This window comes from Drosophila willistoni, chromosome 3R, assembly GCF_018902025.1.
Source record: "Drosophila willistoni isolate 14030-0811.24 chromosome 3R, UCI_dwil_1.1, whole genome shotgun sequence".
NCBI classification, from domain to species: Eukaryota; Metazoa; Arthropoda; class Insecta; order Diptera; family Drosophilidae; genus Drosophila; species Drosophila willistoni.
The window spans coordinates 12,950,802-12,966,203 of NC_061086.1; the positions used below are offsets into that span (position 1 = coordinate 12,950,802).

The 15,402-nt window shown below is 37.9% G+C and overlaps 4 protein-coding genes across 5 annotated transcripts; 1 reads left to right on the forward strand and 3 right to left on the reverse strand.

The window, feature by feature from the left end:
- Positions 1-1,466: 1,466 nt before the first annotated feature.
- On the reverse strand, positions 1,467-12,439 carry LOC6650708 (prolyl hydroxylase EGLN3). 2 transcript variants are annotated; one of them, XM_002073733.4, is made up of 5 exons: positions 11,301-12,439; positions 2,769-3,063; positions 2,615-2,695; positions 2,412-2,551; positions 1,467-2,337 (listed from the first exon to the last, which is right to left on the reverse strand). In XM_002073733.4, exons 1-5 carry the CDS (start codon positions 11,816-11,818, stop codon positions 1,890-1,892), a joined length of 1,482 nt encoding a protein of 493 aa, XP_002073769.1. In that variant the 5' UTR covers positions 11,819-12,439; the 3' UTR covers positions 1,467-1,889. The 2 variants fall into 2 exon arrangements, with proteins under 2 accessions (XP_002073769.1, XP_023035925.1); XM_023180157.2 differs by lacking the exon at positions 11,301-12,439 and adding an exon at positions 3,839-4,243.
- Positions 9,581-10,676, reverse strand: LOC26529016 (probable mitochondrial import inner membrane translocase subunit Tim17 3). Its single transcript, XM_015176731.3, has one exon. It carries the CDS (start codon positions 10,573-10,575, stop codon positions 9,799-9,801), a length of 777 nt encoding a protein of 258 aa, XP_015032217.1. The 5' UTR covers positions 10,576-10,676; the 3' UTR covers positions 9,581-9,798.
- A 95-nt stretch (positions 12,440-12,534) lies between the features above and the next one.
- LOC6650709 (enolase-phosphatase E1) lies at positions 12,535-13,539 on the forward strand. Its single transcript, XM_002073734.3, has 3 exons — positions 12,535-12,937; positions 12,995-13,251; positions 13,363-13,539. The coding sequence occupies exons 1-3, from the start codon at positions 12,585-12,587 to the stop codon at positions 13,494-13,496; spliced, it is 744 nt and encodes a 247-aa protein (XP_002073770.1). The 5' UTR covers positions 12,535-12,584; the 3' UTR covers positions 13,497-13,539.
- On the reverse strand, positions 13,480-15,357 carry LOC6650710. The gene is made up of 3 exons (XM_002073735.3): positions 15,147-15,357; positions 14,105-15,089; positions 13,480-14,046 (listed from the first exon to the last, which is right to left on the reverse strand). The coding sequence occupies exons 1-3, from the start codon at positions 15,355-15,357 to the stop codon at positions 13,566-13,568; spliced, it is 1,677 nt and encodes a 558-aa protein (XP_002073771.3). The 3' UTR covers positions 13,480-13,565.
- Positions 15,358-15,402: the final 45 nt, after the last annotated feature.

The following is a 15,402-nucleotide window of genomic DNA, read 5'->3' on the forward strand; positions in this document are numbered from 1 at the left end:
CTACATATAACTTGCATATGTGTATATATGATGAGTAATTTTTTAACTCAGTATCTGCATTTTTTGTCGGTGCTTTAAACGAAAACCTAGAGAGAAAGCCACAAAACAAAACAAAACAAAAAAACCGAAATAGCCAATGTTGAGTAGTCGTTTCTAGTTGTTGTGCACTAAATCAAAAAAAAAAAACAAAAGAAAATAATAACAAATATCGGGCAAAACAAACAAACAATACACACGATAACCCACACATAAACATAATTCGCACAATTTAAAAACAATTCAAGATTTGCTACATTAGTGTCATACAATTTTGATGTTTGCTGAAACGAACCTAAAAAAAACTGAACACTTTCTGTTTGAGTTATTCCTTGAAAATTGTACAAACGAATCCCTCAAATTATAGATGCCTAAATATTTAGCAGCCATAACTAGCGAACGCGCAAAGAAAAGTCCCCTAACTGAACCGGACCGAACCGAATCAAACGATCTGATAAACAATATATATATAGAAAGAGAGGCTTTAGGGCAAAAAAATGGAGTGTTTATTTTTCTACCATCAAAAAAGGCAAATGCAAAATAGTTGACTCTACATAGAAAGACAGATCAGTCATGTATATATACATACACAAGAAGATTCAACACACACACACACATATATATATATATATATATATATACAATAATATATATTTTTGGAATAAGACGAAATTGCAAACTCAAATTGAAGAGACAGTTAGTAAGGAGAACAGGAAAAAACGAAAGAAATGAATTTGTTGTTTTTCTTTGTTCTAATATCTTTTTTTTTTTTGTGTTAAAATCCATCTACACATATATATATATATACAACTATATATAATAAAGATCATACATGTGCAAAAACAAAAACTTGTTATAAGAAACGAATACAAGATAAACTCACAATTTTCAAGTCGTATGAGATGGAAAACAAGATATATATATATATAATGATAAATATGCTATATGTAAAGTCATTACACAAACAAAATGAACAACAACTTTTCTGAAAAATAAAATGTATATTCAAATATCATTAAATACTAAGTGTTTTTATCTATTAATAGACAAATACCCCCCTCGTTTAACCTTCTCATTGCATTTGAAATTGAAAGATAGAAAGATTTTCATTTACTCAGAGTTTTTCATTTAATAGAAAAATATATATATATACACATATATATGTTGAATATACATAATTGAAATGTGGTGTTTTCAGGCTTATCAAGAAGAGAACAGTTTTAATTTTTGTTGTTTTTGTTTTGCCATTAAATATCGAATATCAATATAATAAAAAAATTTTCTATCTAGTTGCGTTGTGCATATGAGAGTCGAATTAGTGAGTTTCCCAATTGGATATAAACTAAATTTTGAGATAGAATATGTATGTACGTGGTTCTGTGTGTGTGTGTGTTTGTGTGTGTGTTTGGGTGTGGATCAAGGATTGTTAATATACTTAAATATATGTATGTACTCGTTTATTATTGCCGCTGCGTTTTTATACATAATACTTTGGCAGCCAAATTAAGTGTAGAATAGAATGCTTGAACAAAGAAATAAAAAATGAAACGAGTAATATGGTTAAATATAGTAAAAATGAAACAATCAACAGGATTCAAGAATATATATATATATGTAAATATAACTAAACATACGACTTAGAGAGTATAACTAGAGTAAAAGCTTATGGATTATGATTTTACAATTTGATAGGGCTTCATGATAAATAGTTTAGTTTTTAACTAGCTTTTTACATTAAAATAGTATGTGGGAGTATAGGGTTAGGATGGGGGGTTGCTTGGTTATAATTAACCCTTTTTGGTTGCCCTTTTCTGTTCACTTAGATGGTAAATGATATTTAGCATCCTTATGGGTTACGTGCAAATCTCGCTGCTGGCGGCAGCTGAACAGGAACTATTGCTGGCCACATTCGCATTGCCAGTGGACATGGTGGCTGGCAATGTTGCTAACGTTGCTGCTGCTGCTGCAGACGACGACGACGACGACGTTGATGACGCTGGTGATGATGATGCGGGTGTTGGTGGTATTGATGATTTAGTTGTTGAATCAGGTTCTGTATGCTGGTCCTGATCCTGTTGAGTTGTGCCATTGTTAATGGCATTATTGGTTTTGTTTTTCTCTAAAGCCCGATTTAAAGCTTCTTCACGCTCTTTTGCATCGAAATACCAAACGGTAATGGCATAACGTGTACGATGGGCAGGCTGTACTTCATGTGGGTTGCGTCCATCCGACCAAAAGAATATCAGGCGATCGAATTTTGGTTCAATATCCGCAACTGTTGTTCCTGGCGTTGGCCGAATTCTAAAACCAGAGAGAGAGAGCGAGGTCAATTTATGTTTTAGACCTTTTAATATATATATGTATATAAAACTTACCGTAGAATTCCGCCGCTTTCTCGCGCATCCCAATTGATATTCAGGTAGTAAATCGCTGTTATAACTCTCCCATCCTTACTAGGATTATCTACATGCATGACATAATGAGTGCCTGAGCCAGGATAGCATGCAACCATGGCCTAAAACAATAGATTCAATTAAACATCATTGAAGAACCAACAATTTAAACTATTGCTACTTACTCTTGTACGCTCTCGGATATCATATTTGCCCAATATACCATTATCCTTCATGGTATTAACACGAAAAACAACCGAATCGATCTAAAAATCAAATATTCACAAAAGCTTAGTAAAATGAGTTTCTTTTTAGATTGTTCTAAACCCTTTAGCTTACCTGATTGGTCAAATATCGGACATTACTGCAGCCAGTCTCATTGCCAACGACCCATTTGATCTTATCACCACGCACAGCCTTGTCGCCACGCACTGTTGGGACAGTCGGAGCAGTTGGATTGGTCTGATCTGTCTGGAGCTGGCCATCTTGAAAGGCTCCGGCATTGTACATGCTACGCACCTCATTTAATATCTTCAGTCCTGTTTCCGGGCCCAGAAAGTCATCCACTACGGACAGACCATACTGGTTCATATCATTGATTATATTCCGACATAGATCCTCATAGCGTCGTTCACTGTGACCAGGAAAAATAAAGGGGAAAAACATTTTTTAAAAAATGAGGTCACATTGAGGAAAACCCAAACACGTAAATTGCATCCTAGAAATTGCATTTCTAACCAAATAGAACAAAACTGAAATCTATTTATAGAATGCCCATCGGGGCAATCATTGAGATGATATGCAAAAATTTTATAACATTTTATTGCTCGTTGTCGGTTTTTAAGTAGTATACATTATAATTATAAAACATATACATACATATACATACATATGTATCGACAAAAACAAATATGAAAGAAAAATTTTACGACTTTTTTATGACCAGTTGGCAGCCCAAGGACAGAGACGGGAACAGGGGTGTAGTGGGTTGAGGGAACTGATTATAACCAATGCAATTTATTAGGCATCTGTCAGTCACGTAGGCCAGGCCAAAACACACCACCCAGAAGGCAAAAACTCTCCAAATTCGCAACAATTTTCGATCATAGGAAAATTATATATCACGACTTTCAAAGAATCTCATAAGCCAACAACTTTGATTACCAAATTCCAGAGAAAATCAAGTTTTCAAATTTGTTAATATTATTTATGAAATGATTGCGAATTAAGACACAGACCAAGAGGAGACATCATTAAGAAATATATACTATATATAAACAACCGGTTTTACTCATTTGAGAAGAGATACAAAAGATCTTTAGATACAAAAGATATTTAACACCCAAGTAAAGTCACAGCTTAAACCAAGTTAAAGTTATTAAATCTAAGATTGATCTTTAATTATTTACCGCTCATCCAAAAGGTCGCGAAAATATTGCTCAGCATTATCTGGATGGGCCGTGTGTTTGAAAAATTTATTATAATCTATTGACGGATTTGAGGATGTAATCATTTTGTTGCTGTCTTTTTGAATATTAATTTTGTGCGGATTTTTCAGTTTTATTTTATGAATAAGATCCTTTTTCTTGTATATAGTCATCAAGATAAATTTTATTTCAAAAACGATCCCCCAATTGCAATTCACGCACAACTGAAGAAACTTTTTAAATGTCTCAAGCTTTTATGCCGCACAACGTTAGCAAAGAGAAGAGAGAGCGAAGAGAGAGAGAGCAGCTCGTACACCGGTTAGCAGGTAAGAATAATAATTGCAGTTTGCATTTGTTATCACTTTCTGTTGTTGTTGTTTGTTGTGTTCTGTTTAATTGCACTTTTATTATTATTATTCACACATTTGAGTTTTTGTATTTTGCACAATGTTTTTATTTCTCTTGCTCCGCAAATGTACCGTACGCGACGACAAGCGGTTTGTAAATGCGCTGGCGTCTTGTTTCGGCAGGTTAAACCACTCACCACTCGCTCTGTAGCGTTAGAAAGGGACAGCACAGAGAGAGGTAGCGGGGGAGGAAGAGCGCAAGCGACGTAGAGAGAGAGACATTTACTTGTATTGGTGTATTTGGGGGGCTAAAGTGATAAGCATTAAGTGTAGAAAATGATTTCAAATAAAAGCCAAAAGAGATAAGAAAACACTTACATACATATGCAAAATACAAACACACAGTGTGACAAATATAGTAAAACTTCTATTTAATTTTTTTTTTGGTTGGTTGTTGTGGCTTATCAAACTAAATCAACGTTTAAATGTGGATTGTAACCTGGTCGGGTCAGAACGCTTTGACACTTCCGTATGTGCCCTTCACACACACACGCCTACAATTCAAACATTTCAAATGAAAACAAATGCAAACGAAAACGCTGAAGAAGAAGAAGAGCAACGCAAAGGCAAAGGCACAGAAAAGGCAAGCGCAACAATCGTCACGTAGCCCAAAGCACACACACACACACACACACTTTCAAACGCACTGCTCGCATACACACACATGTATACAAAGTAAAACAGAGAGGCACGCACTGGCGTTAGAAAGAGATGCGCGATTAGACCAAAGGGAGAGGCAGAGGGCAACAGGCAAATGTATGTGGTTTTAATATGTTTGAAATTAAAGCATTAAGCAAACATAAGAGCGAAAAAAAAACTTTTTTTAGCACCAAAAAAATTATATCAACTCTTTCCTTCTCCTCTCCCCCGCAGATGATATGCCAATAAAATTGGGTCAACGGCCCAGTTCAAAGTCAACGGCAGCGGCTCGTGTACGAGTATTAAGTCAGTTGCTGATTTAAGGGCCTCCCCCACTCCTCCTCTTCTCACTGTATTATTGATTTAGGCCCTACAAGTTTGATATATTACGTGAGACTACAGGCAAGCCGGCACGTGCACCACACGCTGGGCTGGATTGGCTTGGCTTGGCTTGCCACATGGGAAGAGGGCGGCGAACCGACAACTCATAGCGACCTTCCTTCATGATGACGTGCGTGTACGTTGAGAAGAATCTATCAAACATGCTACAATGCACGAAATATATTTGTATCACGGAAGTGTCTTCAATACAAGTTTTTCAGATGTTCTATACAAGCAGATAAACAATATGAGAAGACAGTTCTTTCTTTTATTGGTTCAACATGAAGTTAAGGGACTTGTAATTATTGATAGGAATCCCTAGACTATTAGTCTAGTTTTCGTTTATCCTGGTAGCCTAACAGCAGACACAATTTCTCAAGAATATATCAAAAAATATTCATATATAAACATATATGTATAGAAAAATCAAAAGAAAGTTTTGGGTGAACTCTTGAATGCCCCAACCGATTTGCCCGCAAAATATTTGTACAAATTTGATGTAAGGCACCTTACGTTTTCTATATTCTATGTATATCTTTAGTACAAAGGCGTATTTCGGTACATTAGGTGGAGCAAAAAAACTTCTCACGTCTCCTCTTTCTGTGCGTTACAAACATTCGACCAAATTTGCAAGGGTTTAAAAAATCATTCCTTAACTTTATTTATGTGTAGCAAAGCACACAGGGCAGCTAGTATACATATTATTATTATTATTATAAGTATAGGATATAGTTGGAAACTACCAAACTAACTTTGTTTTATGGCACCTAAGGCCTTCGGCTTATTGTTAGACGAAAACTACATCCATACAGTAGCCTGGGATTCGAACCCTGATCCTCGTTGTTCAGTTGCCTAAATGACTGGGCCACTTAGCGCACACATCTACCGAGTACTCCAGTATTTATACTATATATTTTGATAATGAACCTCTATTGTTTTAAGTATGTCATTTTCTTAAATTTGAGTAAAAAATGTGTCCGTTAAAATGAAAAGAAATTTTAACTTGTGCATCTTCTTTTTTTCAATTTTTAAGAATTGAACTCGTTCAAAATTTTAGGATTTTCTGTTACTATACTTTTGAACATTATGTGAAAATATATATAAAAAATTTCATTGAATTTAATTTCATTTAGAAGTGTCCTAAACCTATTTCTTAAAGTCAGAAGTCATAAACTCGATGAAATTTAATTATAATATATATATTTTAAGTTTATTTTAGAAATAAACTAATTTCTTTGATTTCCCAAAACCAACTTAAGGCTTAATTTAGAAGATTTAGCGACTGATATCTCGATTAAGTGTGGATAAGTTTCAGTTAAATATAATTCATTATCTACGATTTCTTTCTTTTAGCCAACAATGCTGCAAACTGGATATTGACCTTTCTTATCTAAAACCGACTTGACATTGATACAAACAAAACGCTTAAAGTTTGCCGTTTTCAACGTTGTTTGGCAAGTTTTTTGCGCAACAATTTGTTTATATTTTTGGCTAGGCCGAAAAGTTGCTCTGACAAGTGACACAAAATCTAATATTTTTAACACATTAAACAAAAATTTTGTGCCAAATAGAGAATGAGATCATGCGACATACCCAAGACACATCATTCTAAATGATTATTGCTAATTGTTTGATAAAGAATAACAGCAGCAGCAGCAGCTGCTTTTACCTCAAGGAGTTAATTTTGAAATCACAGTCGAGAAACGATTTATATACACAACAAATGATAACAAAAAAACCAGCACAAAGTGTTTGGAATGTACAAACGCCAGGCACGTACGCAAAAACATCACGACGACAGAACGACCGCCCGACCGACCACCCAGAAAGGTTCAGACCACCCACCTATTATTTGGTTAAGAGCCCAAAACCACCGATAAAGATCCACAAAAATATTCGCAAAATATATGTATGTAATTGATGAATCAGCAATGGGCAACACAAATTCTGAAGTCATCGGAGACGCGGCACATGGAGCAACCAGAAAAATGTTTGTGAATTTGTACAACGCAAAATTTTATTCACATATATACACATTACAATGTGAGTGTGTGTGTGTGTGTGGGTCTGGTCAAAATATACTGCGACTGCAATTAATGCAAGGTGTTTAGTAAATATTTTGGCTACGTAACCAGTATAACGGTATACGGTATACGAAATACGACCGCCATATGCATTCGTTTGCCGGGCACGTAATACAGAAAAATAACAACAAAGGTAAACAATACTACAAATATTCCCCCACACCTCCTCCACCACCTCCTCTCGTCTTCCTACTATTAGTTGGAATCGCAGCTAGATGAGTTTAGTTCCCTTCTTCAATACGAGCAATCCCCAATCTAATCGTAGTGCACATATTTATTTTTATGGCAAAAAAAAAATTAAGTACAATTTATAGTGAATAAAAAAATGCTTCAGCAGTTGATTAAAAGAAACCGAGATAGAAACTGACCCAACGCAGCATTTTATTTAAATTTATGAATCGCTTAAGAATCTTTTTAGAATCCTCTTTCTGATTAATTAGTCAAAAATGAGAGCTAATTTCTCTCATCATAAATGACTTATTTGACTCTTCAATGACTCTTTTTGTTCTTTTTTTATACCCTTGCCAAAAGAGTATATTAATTTTGGTCAGAAGTGTGCAACGCATAGAAGGAAGCATCTCCGACCATATAAAGTATATATATTCTTGATCAGCACGACGAGAGGAGTTCAAATAGCCATGTCCGTCCGTCCGTCTGGATCAACGCAAACTCCTCCTAGACCGTCAAAGCTACAGAGCTGAAATTTTGCATGTAGGCTTGTATATAGGGGTTGTATATCTCGGATTCAGCTGGATCGGACCACTATATCATAAAGCTCCCATACAAACCGCAAAGTCACGAACAGAGACTTTTCTCAATAACTTCGTTACTTTCTGAGCTATTGTCGCGAAATCAAATATTGGTGAGTTTATTGTACCTATAAACAACTGTGCCAAATTTGATCAAGATCAGGTCACTATATCATATAGCTTCCATAGGAACGATCTTTCGAAAACAGTGACTTTTGTCAATAACTTCGTTACTTTTGACGCGATTGCTTTCAAATGAAACATTTGTTAGTTTAGTGTATCTGTTAATGACTGTGCCGAATTTGATAAATATCGGGTTACTATATCATATAGCTCCCATAGGAACGCTCGGTGGAAAACGGTGACTTTCAACAATATCTTCGTTATTTCCTATGCTAAGATTGTAGGCCGTTCTTTCGCAAACATAAGGCGTTTTGAAATAAAACGTTTTTCCGCTTCGATGGCTATAGGTAAGGAAAGAGTTACGAAAAAAGTTGCAAGGGTATACAAACTTTGACCCGGTCGAAGTTAGCCCCGGCCCTCTGGTTTTAAATATAAACAACTACTTTTATGGAATAATCGTGCTAGACTCGGCTTAAAAACATATTCTGGGTTATAGTCATATTTTTAACCATGAACAACTACTCTCATTGATTATTGTTGCTTGAAAAGTCTAGAGTCATATTTTCAATCGTGTCCGATTCATTTTAGAGTCACATTTAATCAATAAAAGGGCTCAAACTAAAGGTCTCAAGGTGATTTTTGTGAAATCAATTTTCTAAATGCCGGCTGGTTAATGCTTACCATGTGGAAAAAGTAGTGTAGTAGTGACGCTGCATTAGTAGTCATCGCTCATCGCACATTCGCTTATTCTACAAATTATTAGCACGTAAAGCTTATCGCTAATTGCAGCCAGCAAGACGGTAAGTACGTGCAAGAAACTGGCCTATTAGTGGTGCACACACACACACACACAGCCCCTGTCGTTCTGCCGTTTGGCTAATCTACAAGATAATTTTCAAGTGTAAAACTCATTCGTGTTGATAAAAAGATATTGATAAAAGAAGCCAAATGCTTTGAATGTGCTGCAAACTCTTTATAATTTATTTTTAGCACTAGATGAAAACTGTTATTAATGACTATTCTATTAGATCTCTTCATTCGATCCGATTAAAACTTAAAAGATACAGTTTAAGCCTTAAAAAACAATCTAAAACTTAAACTTTGGCACGTTAAGTATAGACTTATCGTTCAAAATGTTGTACCAACTCCATTAAGTTGATGTTTTTAATAGTTTTTGATGGCTTATACTTTATCTTTAAGCTACTATATAGTAAACCCGATCAATATTTATACTTTAGCTGTCTGTTATAAGTTTAAAAATCAATTGAAATCTCATCTCGGCAAACGTCTTCTTTCCCTGTCTCATCAAACCCCTCTGCAAAAAAAAAAAAACAATTGTAATGAATTTCGGCTCACACGAGAGACCATGACTGGAGAAGTCTTTACTAAAGCTGATATCACGACACGTAAAATACAGTACTACGACGGGGATAATTGATTTTGTCTGATTTAAAGGCAATACATGTACATAATTTGGAAACTCTTGCGATGAAGAAGAAGGCACAAATGCATAGTGCCTGAATCTATTTACATTTTTGGGCAGGTTTCTAAAACTGAGATTAAAACAAATTGGCCTGTTTTACGAGCTCAAGCAGGGAATACGACTGCGGCATGGTTGTGTGATGATTGGGATGGTCCACATTCTGCTCCAACATCAAGTTTTTTGATTGCAGTGGCTTCTTTGTGTCATGTTGTTGTTGTTGTTGTTTAGTATTCCATGTGGGCATGGTTATGCCAGTATTTTGCATGGGACGAAATTTGGTTAGAACTCTCTCAAAATCAGACCAATCGTGCTCTTGTTTAGCAGCTCCTGCATCATCCGTTCGTATTTCCGTTTCCGTATTGGCCACTTCCCATTGCGGACGCTGATGTTCAATTTGCTTGCGAGAACTACCCTCCGATGATGAAGCAGATGGCTCTGCAGCATAAATGGTGGCTACAGCAGCGCCGGCACCTTCAATCATGGCCAACACAAGGCCACCGACCAGAGCGCTATTAGCCATTGCCTTCAGGCCGTTACGCGCTGCCAGAATGCCACCTGTTGCCGCTCCACTTACAATTGAATTCCACGAATCCTCGCGCTGTCTATAGGCAACCATGGCACAGTCCACAGTACTGAATGTGGCGCCCCAGATGGCAAAACTTCCGGCAATTGCTGGCGTTTTCATTTTCATCAAATCGATGCCGCCATAAAAGCCACGCATTATGCCCGATGGCGAATTCCGGAAACCCTTAGCATACTGAAACATTGAGCCACCTATACAGCCCATCATAAAGGCACAACCGCAATCCTCCACAATGCGTATGGGACAGGGCTGGCGATTGTATTCAACCATCTTCTACTTCCTCTACTTCTTCTTCTTCTGTCGGGTAGAAATCAATCTCCTCAACCCAAAAACAAACGAAAATTAATACGGAGATGTTGAAAAATATCAACAAAATGATTCAAACGTATATTTTTTTTATTTTTTTCATGAAAAACGTGTACTTTAGGAACAACTTCTGAAGTGAGCATAATTTTTTTTTGGCATTGACATTTCCATACGTAAATGCTTGAGATCAATTTTTAAATAATGAGAAATAATCTTAATGAGAAATGCTTTTACCAAAGGCATAAGGACTTTGGTTGTTAATCTATCTGTAGACAAAAGTTCTAAACAAAAGTGTTTTTCTTCCTTAAGCAGTTTAAAATTTCACTTCGTCTTTCAGGGATCATTTAATTCACTAAGTGGTTTGCCCGACAAATGTGTACGAGAAGGGTGAGCTGATTTAATATCAATCATACGCCTCGTGGTCCTGACTGTGTGCTAGACAAAAACCTTGAAACGATTCTTCCTACTTTTTTTCTGCCTCCGACTTGCACAAGACAAAAACAAAGAAAGATAAACAAGAAAACAAAAGAGAAGAACTTGTTTGCTTTGTCCAGTTATCAGTCTTCAATTGATGATGATCTTCATTGATTGAACACTGGTTTTACTTAATTATATATCAAGTATATGCATAATAAATCCATTATAATGCTAATGTTTATAAAAGTACTTTGAATGATTTTTACTCTCACCTGCCGGAACCCATGAAACTGGAATCTGTGAGTCCAATTTGATAGCTGGAACTTTTCTCGCCATGCTGATGCTGGTGCCTTTGGCCATTCAGTCCGGCCATGCCAGTGGCGACATCTGCCGGCCAGGATTGGGCCTGATGGGCAGGTGTCATCATTTGGGCTGTTGAACAATTTGCGGCGGCGCCAGCGCCATTTTCAATTAATGTTGTGGCAGCCACTGCTTGTTGCAATTGTTGCATTTTATGATTATTACTATGATTGTTGTTGTTGTTGTTGCTACTGATGTTGTTGTTGTTGTTATTGTTGGTTTGATTACTCTTCTGACGAGCCAAAAGGCGACATTCCTGACGATGAGAGGGCCAATCGATATGCTGGCATGCAGTGGAGCAATAATAAATTGCCTTACATTTCGCACACCGCAAGAGGCCAACAGTTGTGCCACAAATGGAGCATCGCGGCGTATCCAATTGATGGCAATCCATCGTATTCCTGCCGCGTTTTCCCCTGCTCATCTTCATCCGCAGCAGCAGCAGTGGCTGCAATTGCGAATCAGCATGACCGAAATTAACCTTGAACGTCGGGACACTGCGACACTGCGATTGAGTGGGTGTTTACAGTTGTACCTTCAACCCACATACGCTCGCACACACTCTCACAATTCACTTTAGTTGTCTCTCCCGCTCAGTTGTTTTCTCTCTCGTTCTCTCACTCTGTTTATTGTGATTATTTCTGTGATTTTAGCTGGCTATCAATTATATTGCAAAAAAAATACAAAAACACACGTTGGCCGTATTAGCCAATTTTGCTTTTACACCATTTCTCTAGTTGCTGCTTGGCGTATTTTAATCACGTAGGCCACTCTCACACACATACACGCTCACAACCGAATAATAACAAAAAAAAAAACGCTAATTCTGCGTTGTTGTTGTTGTTGCCTTTACAGATTTTGGCTTTTCACTTTCTTTCTCTGTTTCATTTGCCTGCACAGAATATGCAATACTTAAGGTTTGACCTTGATTTTAGTTGCACTTTTTCACAAGTTCTCTTTTTACATAATGTATTATTTATACGAATATATGCGACAATTTATGCAAAAATAGCGAAAAATCTGTTTTTCGTTTTAATATATGTTTCAGCGATGGCACTATCGATGTTTGTTTTATCGAATACAATCGTAATCGAATATATATCGATCGGTGTGACCAGACTTTGCCTTTGCTACTATCGATCGGCATCCCAGCACTATTTTCAAATATAAACAAATTCCGCTTAGTTAATGATAAGATGCTGGGCAATGAGATTAAAGTAATTTTATTGGACATCGAGGGAACCACAACCTCCATTGGATTTGTTCACCACATTCTCTTTCCCTATGCAAAGCAAAATGTGGAGGAGTATCTGAAAAAGGAATGGGATAGTGACGAGATAAAACAAATAGTCCAGGACTTGCAGCAGGTGCCTTCATTTGAAGTATATAAAGCGACTTTGGTTGATTCATCAGCATCCAGCATTACTGTAGAGCTCATTACGGGATTTGTGCGTTATCTTATTGATAAAGATTTGAAGGTGACACCTCTGAAAACGCTGCAAGGTCTTATCTGGGCCAACGGCTATGAGAGTGGTGAACTTAAGGGCCAGTAAGTGATACGGAGAATGCGTAAGAGATAACGAGATTCATCTGTTTGCCTTTCCAGTGTCTATGATGATGTTAAGGAGGCTTTTGAACATTGGAATAACTCGGGCCTGAAGTTGGCCATTTATTCCAGTGGCAGTGTGGCAGCCCAGAAATTGATATTTGGATATAGCACTTCTGGAAATTTATTGCCTTATCTTAGTGCCCATTTTGACACGCACGTGGGACATAAACAGGAAAAGGATTCCTATATCAACATAGCCAAATCTCTAGAGACGAACCCCGAACATATACTCTTTCTCACGGATATTCCTGGTGGTAAGTCAGTGTACTTCTAATCAATAGAATATGAAACAATCGTTCAAAGAAAGTAACGACTCAGTTTAATGCATCTTCTACCTGTCTAAATGTTTTCCCTCTCTTTTGCAGAAGCTGACGCTGCTCGAGCAGCTGGATTGCAGGCCATTATCCTTCAGCGTTTCGGCAACGCGCCACTAACTGATGACGAAAAGTCCCTGAATAAAATCATAAATGATTTCTCTGTACTAAAAGTGGACAAATGAATCGAAGAAAAAAAGTATACATATATATTCGGTCTACAAGTTATTTAAGCTATTTGTTAATTTCTGCCTCTAGAGGAAGGCTCGATCCACACTGCATAAATCATCACCGCTATCGTGAGAATTGGAAAAAGTGCAGGCGACGTTGATGGGTGTCATGGGGTTCTCCTCTCTTACATGACGATGGCTGGCTGCTGATCTACTGCGTTTGCTTCGTTGCGTCGATTGACGTGATTGACAGGACTTGTCCGTTCCATAGATTTTTCTCAATTGTTGCAGTTTGGCATCCGCATCGCTGATGCATTTGGATTTCTGCTTTTTGGTCTTCTGATGCTTACTGCTATCGCAATTGTGGCTTAATCCCTCGCTGCGGCAGTTGTGTGACAATTTGCCCACCTCAGGACCCCAATAAGTGGGACCTTCTAGTAATAGGGGGGCTGATTTTACACGTTGCCTCATCATTTCCATGTGCAAATCATACTGACGTTCTTGCAAGGCCTGCTCGGCTTTGCGAGTAGCCAAGCGGATGGAAAGCAGAGCCTTATGCGATTCACTGGAAAGAAAATATTTGAGATATTTTTTGTTTGAGACAGTTTGAGACTTGTGCTTACTTTAGTGACAGCGACTTCCAGGCGGGGGTCTTTCGTACTTCCCAATCGAATGAAGGTCTAGGGTCGTGATATGTGCAATTTTGATTCTTTAACTCTTTGACCTTTTTCCTAGAGACTTCGGCACGTAGAGTGGCAGCCAAATTGGGTCGAGCTACTGGATGTTGAGGTGAAATGCTGCAAGTTCCTGATGTTTTAGCCAGTTGCTCATCCAAATCGAAAATTGTTAATGCTGCAGCAGTCGGCGGTTTCGATTTCTCTTCACTGGTAATCTTCATTCTGAATGCCCGTCGAGCACGACCACGACCACGCCCTCGATTACAGGAGGAGGCGGCACTGCTGGTACGTTTGGAAGACACAGAAGCTGCATCAATATGTATCTTGGGCACTTCTTTGGGTGGGAAAGCATCAGATTTGAGTGGCTCTATTTTCGCTATAGTGGCCAGGTCATTGCTACTGAAGCAACGTCTCAACATTTCCATGCGACATTTGCTTCGCTCAGCTGTGTGTTTTGGGGCTGCTAGAGGTGCCTTCAGTCGAGTAGGTGGTGGAGCCACTGGCTTGGGCTGGACATTGGTCTGAGTACTGCTAGTAGACTTCGGTCTTTTAAATTCCTCCTCGAAATTCTTCAGCGATTGCTTGAAATCTGCCACTTCGACTGCAAATTCTTGTTTAAAGCTTTTCAGGCGACTCAAATCTTTCAGACATTTCTCATATTCATCACTTAAACTGCAACTGGTGGAACTGGGCGTAGGCAAGGGAGTGGGTATGGATGTGGCTGGAGGTAACACCAATGGAGGGCAATGCTTTTTCTTTTTGCCCTTAGCCAAACGTTTTTTGGCGCTTGAACAACGATCCGGGACTGCATTAGGTCCTGGTTCGGGCCCTTGTGCCGGAGCTGAAGCTCTTAACTCACGGCTGGTGCTGCGCAAGGTTTCCAGCGTGGAATAGAATTCAGCCTGGTGCAAATGCTTAACCTCGCAGTAATCTAAAAACCATAAGGACATTTAGTATTTAAGTGTAGTTGAATTTGTGGATCACTCACCAGGTATACTATCATAGAATTTGGCTAACTTTCGAATGCCCGTTTGGCTTGTCCATGTTGGCTCCTTTACTTCATCCTTCTCAGGTGTTTTCTGCGTCTTGCCCATGCAAATTTTGGGACGATTGTATACGGGCGCTGGACAATTATTACAAGGATCGATTGGCACTTTAATACAGGAATTTAAATAGGTTAATCCTGAATGTGTGCCCATAGTTAAACAATCCAACAATTTTTTTTCTTTACTTTGGCGCTTTAT

Bases quoted from the DNA above. Each gene is read 5' to 3' on its own strand.
- LOC6650708 (XM_002073733.4), bottom strand. From the start codon at position 11,818: ATGAAGATGAGCAGGGGAAAACGCGGCAGGAATACGATGGATTGCCAT. The intron at 3,064-11,300 runs GTGAGAGTAAAA...TCCTGGTCACAG, and splicing joins AGTTTCATGGGTTCCGGCAG to TGAACGACGCTATGAGGATC. The intron at 2,552-2,614 runs GTAAGTAGCAAT...CTATTGTTTTAG, and splicing joins ATATCCGAGAGCGTACAAGA to GCCATGGTTGCATGCTATCC.
- LOC6650709 (XM_002073734.3), top strand. From the start codon at position 12,585: ATGCTGGGCAATGAGATTAAAGTAATTTTATTGGACATCGAGGGAACC. The intron at 12,938-12,994 runs GTAAGTGATACG...TTGCCTTTCCAG, and splicing joins AGTGGTGAACTTAAGGGCCA to TGTCTATGATGATGTTAAGG. The intron at 13,252-13,362 runs GTAAGTCAGTGT...TCTCTTTTGCAG, and splicing joins TCTCACGGATATTCCTGGTG to AAGCTGACGCTGCTCGAGCA.
- LOC6650710 (XM_002073735.3), bottom strand. From the start codon at position 15,357: ATGGGCACACATTCAGGATTAACCTATTTAAATTCCTGTATTAAAGTG. The intron at 15,090-15,146 runs GTGAGTGATCCA...TATGGTTTTTAG, and splicing joins ATTCTATGATAGTATACCTG to ATTACTGCGAGGTTAAGCAT. The intron at 14,047-14,104 runs GTAAGCACAAGT...TTTTCTTTCCAG, and splicing joins TGGAAGTCGCTGTCACTAAA to TGAATCGCATAAGGCTCTGC.
- LOC26529016 (XM_015176731.3), bottom strand. From the start codon at position 10,575: ATGGTTGAATACAATCGCCAGCCCTGTCCCATACGCATTGTGGAGGAT.